The sequence below is a fragment of the Balaenoptera acutorostrata genome, chromosome 20 (assembly GCF_949987535.1).
Source record: "Balaenoptera acutorostrata chromosome 20, mBalAcu1.1, whole genome shotgun sequence".
NCBI lineage: Eukaryota > Metazoa > Chordata > Mammalia > Artiodactyla > Balaenopteridae > Balaenoptera > Balaenoptera acutorostrata.
The window spans coordinates 26415059-26425515 of record NC_080083.1 but is presented as its reverse complement, the minus strand read 5'-3'; the positions used below and the strand labels follow the sequence as shown (position 1 = coordinate 26425515).

The following is a 10457-nucleotide window of genomic DNA, read 5'->3' as shown; positions in this document are numbered from 1 at the left end:
ACGTAGCAAATACTTCCCAGAGCAACGCACGAACAGAAGGGCTTGGTGACCACAATTCCTGTTCCCTGGGGAAGGTGAGGGAAGAGGGTCTGCTTGGTTTGGCCTGGCCCCTAGGCTTCTAAGAACTGACTGCCTTCCATGTATGAATCAACCAAAGGAGGACTCCTGGATGTCCTGACCCCCAGTTCAGAAAGGGCCCTGAAGCACTGACCACCCTGGTTCAAGTTCAGAGCCCAGAGCAAGCCTCATGCTGAGGGTCCAGCCCCACTGCAGACAGAGCAAAGATCCCCATCAGTGATGTTTTATTATCCTAATCATCAGGTACAAACAAGTGGTACAAAAGGGCCAAAGGGCCCCAGTCCCTCTCCAGGCAGGCTCCTGTGAAAAAGCAAGAGAAGAGAGTAAGCAAGAAAAAGGGCAGCCAGGGACTGAGCCTGGCTCGCACGGGCCCATAACTCAGCCGCCACCCACAGCCCAGCTGCTACTAGCCACTCCTCTGGGGTCGCTGGTTCACCTCTGCTCCCTGGACACTCTCAAGGTATAAGCTCCGTGAGGGCAGAAACAGTGTCTGACTTTTTCTGTATGTTTCCCATGCCTAGCACAGTGCCTGGCAGGTAGTAAGTGCTCAATAAACCAAGTACTAGAGAATGCAAATGGACCTTCTAAGGAGCTGTGATAGCTGTTACTTACAGAGAAGAAAACTCAGGCTTAGCAAGGTTGAGGAACTTGTTCAAGGTCACACAGCTGGTGAGCTGCAGAGGCAGGATTTGAACCCAAGCAGTCTGGCTCCTGAGCCTGTGCTCCTCACCAATCTACTCTGCTGCCTTCCATACTCAGTACATAAACAGCAAACACACACTCACACATACACAGCACACAAAATACCCATGTTCACACACACACAAAATGCAATTTATATTCATTGCGCACGTACACACACACACACACACACACATGAATGAATGTCCAGTCATTGGTTTTTCTGGCTGGCACCCAGAACCGGGATGGGCTCACCTAGGGAAGGGAGATCTCTGTGGTTGCAGCTGGCCAGCCCAGGTACGCCCAACCTGCCCCTCACCACTGCACCCCCTTACCCAGCCTCTAGTCCGTGTCCCTCCAGGAAGCCAAGTCCAACGCAGGGAGGGCACTGCAGTTGACAAAGTCCCGAGGGAACGTGTTGGACGCAAAGATGTTGTTCTTGGACACGACGGTGATGCCTGTGTTGTCGCAGATGATGCGGGGCAAGGAGATCTTGGCCAGGGCCTGCTGTTGCTGCGGGCTGAACACGCCCTTGTTCTGCCACCAAAACCTGCACGAGAACACACCTGGCCACTGTGCCTGAGGCCCTCCTGGGCCGGGAGGGCGTCCGCTGGCTGGAGCTGCTCCCGGATGACAGAGGACCACGGCAGACACCGGCCCCACAGTACGGGGGAGCTCCAGGCCCTCAGGCAGCCCAGGGGGGTTCAAACAAATAGAACCCCACTCACAGCTGCCCAGCTGCCTCCCCCGCCCATGCCCCAGGAGCTTCCGGGCACCGCTGATGACAGACCGGGAGCCAGGCCCACACTCATTCACAGTGTAGCCAGGGCTACATCCACGTGGGGAGAAAGGCTCTTGGGGGTGGTTTATCATTTGCCCACCCGGAGTGGGACACCTTTTAAAAATGATCCCAAAGGCGCGATTCAGGCTAGGGTAGAACTGGGTGTGATAGATGTCAGGACCCCAGGGAAATGACAGTAGGAGCAGCCATGGGAAAGCGAGGATGGGACCTCTCAACAGAGACTGGCCGTGCCATGGTGGCAGCCCGGGACCCGGAGAAGTGACTACGAGTGGCATTTTCTCTCTTCCCTCCTCTACAACCAAGGGTCCAGGTCTCTCCTTGCTGCGCCCCCAACAGATTCAGGGCACATTAGGGATGACCCTGAGGCTCCCCAGAGCACACTCCTTCTAGCAGGAGGAAGCTGGGGCCCCCGAGGGTCGGGGACAGGCCCACCGCCACGCAGCGGGCCTGCGCCGCTCGGCCTCCGTCCTCACCGATCGCCGTCGCGGAGCTTCCTGAACTGGGTCCCGATGAGGCAGGCGAGGAGCAGGCCCACGCGGCCTTTGCTGTTCAAGGGCTCGGCCACAGCACCCATCCAGATGTCGATGTTGCTGGGCGTGCCGTACTGGGCCATCAGCTTCCTCGCTAGGTCCAGGTTCTTCAGGACCGTGCCCAGCTCGCCCACCGTGCTGGGCTGCGGAAGCCCGCAGAAGCGCCTCCAGGCATTGTACCCTGTATGGGGGGTGGGGGGGGAGAGAGGCCTGTGGGTGGGTCCCAGAAAGGCCACCTTCCCAACACAGCGAGGCCACGTACTGAGGTACCTGAGGGAGGGGAGGACACAGAGGGGCTGCTACCAGGCTATAAACCCCCCAGGGAACCCTCCGGCCTCTCCAGGGGCCTGGGGACAGCTGGGTCTCTCCAGGAGCCTCTCTGTCTTCCCCTTGCCCTCCCACCCTAAGGTAAATCCTAAATTGCCATAACTCCTGCTGGGTCAAAGAATAGGAGCATCTCCCGGCCCCCTGTGGAGATCTCAGACCGGTGATGGGCGCAGTGTGTCTAGAAGGATCAGCCACACCAGCTGTCCTGTAACACGGGCACGGGCCTGGCGTGAGGCTGATCTGGGCTCCAGTTCCAGCTCTGTCATGGACTTGGCTGGAGAACCTGGGCAGATTCTGAATTTCTCCAAGCCTCGGTTTCCTCATCAGTAAAATGGAAGTGATAATAGTCTCTTCCCCTCAGAATTCATGTAAAATGAAGCAAAGTGAAATGAGATGGAGACAGATTTTCAGACTGTGGGCGGGGGCTTGTGGTTATTACGACGATGCTCTGAGTTGGAGGGTTACAGCAACACAAAGGAGGCGGGAGGTGCTGGAAATGGGGCAGATGGACCCAGGGAGAGGTAGGGGCCTGACCTCAGACCGCATCCTAAGAGCAAGGTTCTGGGGGTTCGGGGGAGCCCTGGGCAGCTGGGGGCACTGGAGAGGGCAGGCCCTGGAGTGGGAGGTGGGGAGGGGTGGGACCGGGGAGACTCCTACAGCCCCTCACCTGGGAGGCCGTGGTCCCGGCTGCGCTGCATGTTTAGAGCGGGCAGATCCAGCCCGATCCTCATGACCTGCTCAAACAACCGCTCCCGGATCTCATCCACCGCGATTTGGTTCTGGCGATTCAGCTTCGCAGGGGTGGCCATGAGGCCCCGGAGGATGGGGTCGATGCCACCTGGGGCAAGAGGAGCAAGGTTGGGGGAAGGATCTGGCTCAGTATCAGAGCTCAGACCGGAGTCAGGTAGAACCGGGGGGATTGCAGAAGAGGGCCGGGCACATGCGGCTTCTGGTGCCAAGGTGTCCCCAGCGGGCAGGTCCTCACTGAGGCTTTGAGGTCTCAGGGGGGAATGCCATTCAGACTGGCAAGGCTCAGGTGCTCCCAGCCCCTGGCCTCCCGGGTCACTGAGAATTATTCAATACAACACACAGGAAGGAGCCAGCTCCTTACAAGCCATCTCCACCCCACTCTTTGTTATCAGATGTGCAAGCAGAGTCAGGTGAACTGAGGCTGGAAAGTCAGATCAGATCCCCAAAGATGGAAGGAAAGAGGATTTGTTCCACCCTAGCTCCCTGTGACCAAGCCCACCCCCATCCCACCCTAGGCTGCCAGCTAACTCACTCCTGGCCTAGGTCCCGCTCACCTTCCAGCACAACCCTCCAGCTGGCAAAAAAGACCTTGCTGAGCGGAACACGAGGGTTGGGTTGCATAGGCTGGTACTGATTGTTCAGGCGGAACATGAAGGGTTGGATGAGGGTGTGGCCATAGCGGAAGGCATTGGTGAAGACGTTGGCGATGCGCGGGTCCACCGAGTCATTGTAGGCGCGGTACTTGGGCAGGTACTTCCTCATGGCCACCGGCCCCAGCACCAGGGGCAAGTAATCCCGGTAAGTGATGATCTAAAGAAAAGTCACGCAGAGCAGCCTCTCCACTCACCCTGCCCAGCAGATTCTTTGCCTGCTCCTGACTCGGGGGATCCCTCCCTCGTATATACGGCCAGAGATTTGCCTCCCACAGCACTGGAGCTGAGTCTCACAGAGTGGCACCGAGTGGCACAAACAGAGCTCTAGTGCTTGCCTGCTGTGTGCCCTTGGGCCAGTTATTAACCTCTCTGAGCCCCAGTTCCTCAAATGTAAATTACGGGTAATTATGCTGCTCTCTGCCCTAAAGTATTGCATAAAAAAAGGGCTTTGTTAGTCCTTGCAATAGCTCCCTTGCCCTTGTTACCCATGGTCCCATTTCTCCTACAAACTTATTAGCTCCTTGAGGGCAAAGGTTGTATCTCATTTCTCTTGAAATTACTCAGTGCCCAGCAAGTGCCTGGCTCACAGTAGGGTTCAATATATTGCCTGTAGGAGGAGGGGCAGCAAAATGGAAAAGGGCCACCTTAGATGCTTTCTCCCAGTGAAAAGAGAAGAGATGGAACAGTCCCACTCTAGATTCTAGACTCTGGAATTTCCTCTGAGGTTTAAATGAATCTCACTTACTTTCTTAGTGCAAATTGAAAACTCACCCTCAGCACCAGCAACTCTCTCCCCTCCAGGGTCAAGGAGTATTAACAAGGGTTGTGCATGTGCATGCGTGTGTGTGTGTGTGTGTGTGTGTGTGTGTGTTTATGTCTTGGGGAGACAATGGGGATGCTGGAGCATCAAAAGTTGGGAGAAGGGAAATCCCCTGGTGGTCCAGTGGTTAGGACTCTGTGCTTCCACTGCAGAGGGTACGGGTTCGATCCCTGGTCAGGGAACTAAGATTCCGCAAGCCACGTAGTGCGGCCAATAAATAAATAAATAAAGCATTTAAACATTTCAAAAGAAGTTGAGAGAACACCCCCCATGGATAAGCGAGGATAAGGAGAGCAGGTGAGCTGTGATAGAGCTATACAGAAGAGGGAGTGTGCAAAGGAGCCAAGGGTGATGATGAGATGAAGGAAAGGAGAAGCATTTACTCAACAGCTACTGTGCACCAGGCACTTTAGAACCACCTGTTTAAACCTCCCAGTACCATTCCCGGTGGACAGGAAAGTATCAGTAGAAAGGTCAGCAAGCCTGGGAAAGAGGGGATGGAAGGCAAGTGACCCTTGTCAGGCATTTAGTATCTGCCAGGTGTTTTCATATGTGTCCTTTAATCCTTATAGTATCATGGATGAAGAAACTGAAGCTCCTGAGGGTTAATTTGCACTGCTAAGATGTGGCAGAGGCATGTCTGGATCCCAAGTCTGCCGACCCCTGGCATCACTGATGCGCAGGACTGCCTACCTGGACCATGGCTCCCACGATCTTTCGGGCTTCCTGATAGAGCTTCTCTCCATTCCAGCAGGGGTTCAGGCGCTTGAGCTCTGTGGCCAGCCGGTTGTGCTCCCGCAAAAAGAGTGTGTGCATAGAGGTGAGCTCAGGCATCTCACTTGAGCGGGTGTCCCCTTGGGGAAGCAAAAGCTACTGTCATTCCTAAGACCCCCCTCCCAGAAAGGACTTGCTCCACTGAAACCCTCTCCCAAGCCAAGGCCTCAAATGCCCCTTACCCAGCCCTCCTCTCCACCCATCTTTCCATGCCATGCTCAGTTTACCCCTCCTCTAGGAAGCCTGCCTTGATGCCCTGGTCTGCCATAATAGCTCTTCCTCTCTTTAGTGGCACTGCTGGTCAGAGGTGCTCATTCACTAAGCACCAGATCTGACACAAGACTTGCCACCTTCCCACACCTGAGACTGGTAGCACCTTGAGGACAAGGACCGTGGCTTGTGCCTTTTTGTATCTGACCCTCCCACCCAATGTATACATAGACCCGTGGGGTTTAACACAGTGCCTGGTACAAAATAGGAGATCCATGAATACAGCTTGATTGACTTATTCTCTTGATTCAGGGAAGGCCAAAAAGTAGCATGCACGTTGGCTCTCCCTATTTTCCTGTCCATGTGAGACACAGTGAATGATCACAGCCCTCTCTCCTGCTAAAATTGGATGCAACCTCAGAATCCTTCTTAACACAGGACTCTAGAAAGCCAGTACCATCTGCTCAGAACTGCCATCCGCACCTTACTGCATACTAATTGTGCAGCCTGCTCAGGGCAGGGAACCAGGGCACAGGATGTGTGAAGTCCACCCCTGAGACTGTGCGAAAGAATGAAGTGTGACCCTCTGATCCTCTAGTCCTCTCCCAAACCTGCTCTGGAAGTACCAGAGGGTTAGGGCCAGGCCCATTTCTGCAGGACACTGGGTTCAGTCCTCCACAGCTCTCAAGTTTGTTGAGAAGGATATTCTCTGAGAGCAGCTTTTCCTTCCCACAACCTGACAGAGGTCATGACCATCCGGGCTGGGAACATGTGGCTCAACACCAATGTGGAGGCCAAGGAGCGCTGCTCTTCCCCCGCTAGCCCAGAAAAGCCCACCCTGGTGCTGACCTTGATTCTCCTCCCCAGGGCCCAGCCATCAGGAGCCACCAGGAGGTGAGGTTGGGAGGCCAGAGAGAAAGGTCTCAGACCCACTGTTGGGTTTAAAGGTAAAAGCATAAAATTTCTGGGCACTACCACCATCATTGTCCCAACCATATCCCCAGGAGTGCCAGTTGTTTAAATCGAAAATCCCACCCTCTCTTATTACAGGGAATCAAGGTGGATAGGTGGGATGTTCTGGAGCAGCTCTGCCCAATAGAACATGAAGATGGAAATGTTCTACATTTGAGCTGTCCTGTATGGAAGCCACTAGCCTACGAGACTATTGAGCACTTGAAATGTAGCTAGCGCGGTGGAGGAATCTTGTTTTTAATTTAAGTTAATTTAAATTAACTTACACGTAAATGAAAATAGCCATGTGTGGCTAGTGGCTACCATATTGGATGCTGTGATTCTAGAGGGTGAGGGTGCCATGTTGCTCTCTGTCCCTTCAGTTCCCTGTTCCTGGAGGACTCAACTTTCCTCTCTCCCAGAGTCCAGAGGGAAAGAGAGCGACAGAGAAAGGGCTGAACAGATGGACAGAGGCTCGCTCCTTGGCCATCCCTGAGTCTCCTTCTTAGGTTTGGGGTTATTGTTTTTGTTGGTTTGGGGTTTTGTTTTTGTTTCGCCTTTCTGGCTCCAACCAACTTGTTACCAAGGCAACTGGATTAATATCATGAAGTTGGTGAGGACAGTCTCTCTAAATGCAAACCCACAAGGGGCTCTCAAACAGGCCCGCTGTGCCTCCGGTAGGGGGCACCCCTGCGTCAGCCCAGGTCCCTGCCCAGGACTGACCTGCCAGGAAGCAGGGGATGTGCGCCGAGCGGTTGGTGAGGAGGCAGGGGTCATCGTGCAGGTTGCCAAAGGGCAGCAGGGCCCGGCCGTTGTCTTGGAAGCGGGTGTTGACGGCCAGCAGCCCCAGCTGGTTGGTCTGGTTGCGGAGCCGCAGGGCGAGGGCGTCCTCGCTGCCGTACACCATGCTGGCGTCCACGAAGGAGGTGAGCGCGTTGATCTGGTTGCGGATGGTGATGTTGCTCCCTTCGCAGGCCGGGCTGGAGCGGAAGAAGGGGATGCAGTCACGTTGGTTCTTGATGCGGGGGTCGTCAGGCGGGATCTGCGGCACAGAGAGAGGCCCGGCGGGCTCGCCGAGGGCAGGGACAGAGATCAGGAGTGGCTCTCCCCCGTCCACCTTCCTGAAGGCCTTAATTCCCACCTCAGAAGCAGCCTAGAGCCCAGGACCAGAGGGGGCAACCCAGACACTAAAACGGAGCTCCTCGGCCCCCTCGGCCGGCAGGAAGGCGTCTCAAGGCCCCCAGGGGATCAGCCTGAGGTTCCACCAGCAGAGCGCCTCCGAGCTGGAGGGGTGTCGAGTAGGATGCTGGCGTGGGGGATGTGGGGCTCCCTGGAGGGGGTGTGGCCAATCCTCTGACTCCTCCCCTCAAACCTCCTTTCTCTCCTCTTTTCTGTCTCTGCTCCTCCCTCCTCTGTTCTCTAGATCTGGTCTCTACACTCTCCGGGGGCCTCCTCTTCCTTTCGCCTTCCTCTCCCGTCTCTGTCTCTTCCCTATCCCTTTCCTCTCTCTCACTCTGGCCCCTGTGTCTCTCTCTCTCTCTCTCTCTCTCTCTCTCTCTCTCGGATCCTCCTTCCTTCTTTCTCCCCTCGTCTACCTACTCTGCACCTGCCTCAACCAACCAGCCCACTCTCAGTCCTGCTCCAACCCCAAAAGCCAGCCTCTGTGTGATGTGGGCTTGGGGAGAGGGAGCCCGTGAGTGGGGAGGGAGGAGGACTGAGCCCCCGGCACCTGCACACAGAGGTTTGAGGGACGGTGGGAAGGTCCCTAGCCCAGAGCGGTGGGGGATGGGGGCTCAGGGCCAGCCTTGCTGGGAGCCAGGGAAGGAAGGCTGGGCACGGAGGGAGGTGTTCCCTTCCGGGAACGCTGCCCTTCCCGCGACCCGGCAAGCTGGCCGGGGGGGCAAGGAGGTTGTACCTTGAGCGGGAAGCAGGGAGGTTGCTTCAGGCAGCTGATCTCGCAGTTGAGGCCAGTGAGGAAGGAGACGTGGGCGGCTGGCTTGGGGGTGAAGTCGAGGTCGTGGTCCAGCAGCTGGCCCCACTGCATGAACATGAGCGAGCGCTCCTGGTCCGGGGTCAGGTTCTCCGTGGGGAAGCGCACGATGGCGTTGGAGACGGCGCGAGCCTGCGGGACACGGGGAGTCAGGGGCCCTGGCCTCGGCCGGGCCTCTCCCACTCCGCGGGCCAGGGCTCACCAGGGGCACCGGGAAGCCGTTGCGCTTGACCCCGGGCGTCCAGCCGAAGGGCAGGGAGAAGCCATCCTCGTACTCCGCCGGCAGCCAGCGCGCAAAGGCGCGGTTGGAGGCCCCTAGCGTGGGGCTGCGCCTGCAGGGGTTGGGGGACAGGGCGCTGACGCCATGTGGCCGGGACCAACCCCCTCTAGCCACCGCCCGCCCGCCGAGGGGCGGTCCCCAGCGGCTGCACCTGTTGTTGCACTGCCCGGTGATGGTTCGGTACTTGTCCTCCTCTGGGCACCTCACCCCCAGGTCCTGGTAGGCGCAGCCGCTAGTCTTGGACAGCAGATCCAGCTGGGCAGGTGTCAGCACGTCTGCGGGGCCGGGAAAGTAGGGGGCGAGTGGGAGCTGAGACCCTATTTTCTATCCTCTGCTGGGGCGAGTGGGAGCTGAGACCCTATTTTCTATCCTCTGCTGGGGAGCCTCGGTTGGGGGGTGTGGTCTGAGGACATGGAGGGGACGCTAGGATGCCCCCTGAGACTCTCTGGAAAGAGGGGTTGGGGGAACCACTGGGACTGAGCGAGGGTCTGGGATGTAGAGGGCACGGTACCTGTGACATTGAAGCGGCCTGGCCACAGGGGCCGCAGCTTCCTCTCCAGCAGGCCTAGGGCCACGTGCAGGTAGTCAGCAGCCCTCACAGCTGTCCTGGTGGCTGCCACCGGCTGCTTGAAGTAGGACAGGAGTTCCATGGGGCTGGCTGAGCCACTGCGAAGCCGCTGCTTGATGCTGCTTGGGGGAGGGAGGAGGGAGGGCCAGAGGAGGGAGGCAGAGACACTCAGCAGAGCCCCAGCCCAGGGTTCTGGGCACAGAGGACAGTGTAGACAGACCCACAGTTAGGAAGCAGGTTTCTCTTTTTAAACAGGGTTTGGACCTGGGTGCCCAGAGGCCAGGCCATGGGAGGCATGGTTTGGAAAATGTTCTCACACCCAGAGATAAAAAGACTGACAGACAGAGGGCCCCACGCCCAGCCACAAATTCCCCACTGCCTGTTCCTTCTCTGAAAGGCCTGGGACAGCCTTGCCCAGAGCCAGGCCGTACCCCGGCGCCCCACCTTTCCCGCCGCTCCTTGTAGGCTTTGTCCACTAGCCGCTTGGCCTCCTCCATGCAGGTCAGCACCACCGAGGTCTCCACTTCCCCCAGGACAGCTGCCCAGAACAGGGGTCACGCGGTCAGGAATGGGGCCAAAGCCCCCATCAGGCCCTAGAGCCCTGGTGGCTTACACTGAGGAAGGGCATCCCGGGGACTCAGAACCACCCCCAACACACCACCTTTTCCCTTCCTTCCGAACTGTTACCTGGAGCGGCACCCTCAGAAGGCTGGGGCGTGGCTAGAATGACCAGGAGTCCTGCTAGGCCCAGGGGCAGCTTCATCTCTGCAGCAAGACCCCAAGCCCAGTAAGTGTCCAAAGCCCACAGGGCATTTAGGGAGAAGAGAGCCCCACGTCCCTCTCCTCCCAGGCCCCTCACTCCCACCTTCACCCCCACCCCCAGTGCCCCCTCAGTGGGTTCTGCCTACAGACGGAGTCCAGGACCCTACCTCCAAAGTTCCAGTGCTCCACCTGGCATTGGCATCACCTCTTAGCTAAATCAGGGCTTTTATGTCCTCCAAGCTGGGGGAGGGGCGGGGCAGATGAGGCCCGCCCCTGGAGGC

The 10457-nt window shown here is 57.5% G+C and overlaps 1 protein-coding gene across 1 annotated transcript; it reads right to left on the bottom strand.

The window, feature by feature from the left end:
- Positions 1-311: 311 nt before the first annotated feature.
- Positions 312-10195, bottom strand: MPO (myeloperoxidase). The gene is made up of 13 exons (XM_007176136.2): positions 10102-10195; positions 9859-9952; positions 9358-9533; positions 8998-9121; positions 8769-8898; positions 8492-8698; positions 7300-7618; positions 5335-5495; positions 3723-3978; positions 3086-3256; positions 2035-2272; positions 1095-1309; positions 312-378 (listed from the first exon to the last, which is right to left on the bottom strand). The coding sequence occupies exons 1-12, from the start codon at positions 10175-10177 to the stop codon at positions 1102-1104; spliced, it is 2160 nt and encodes a 719-aa protein (XP_007176198.2). The 5' UTR covers positions 10178-10195; the 3' UTR covers positions 312-378; positions 1095-1101.
- Positions 10196-10457: the final 262 nt, after the last annotated feature.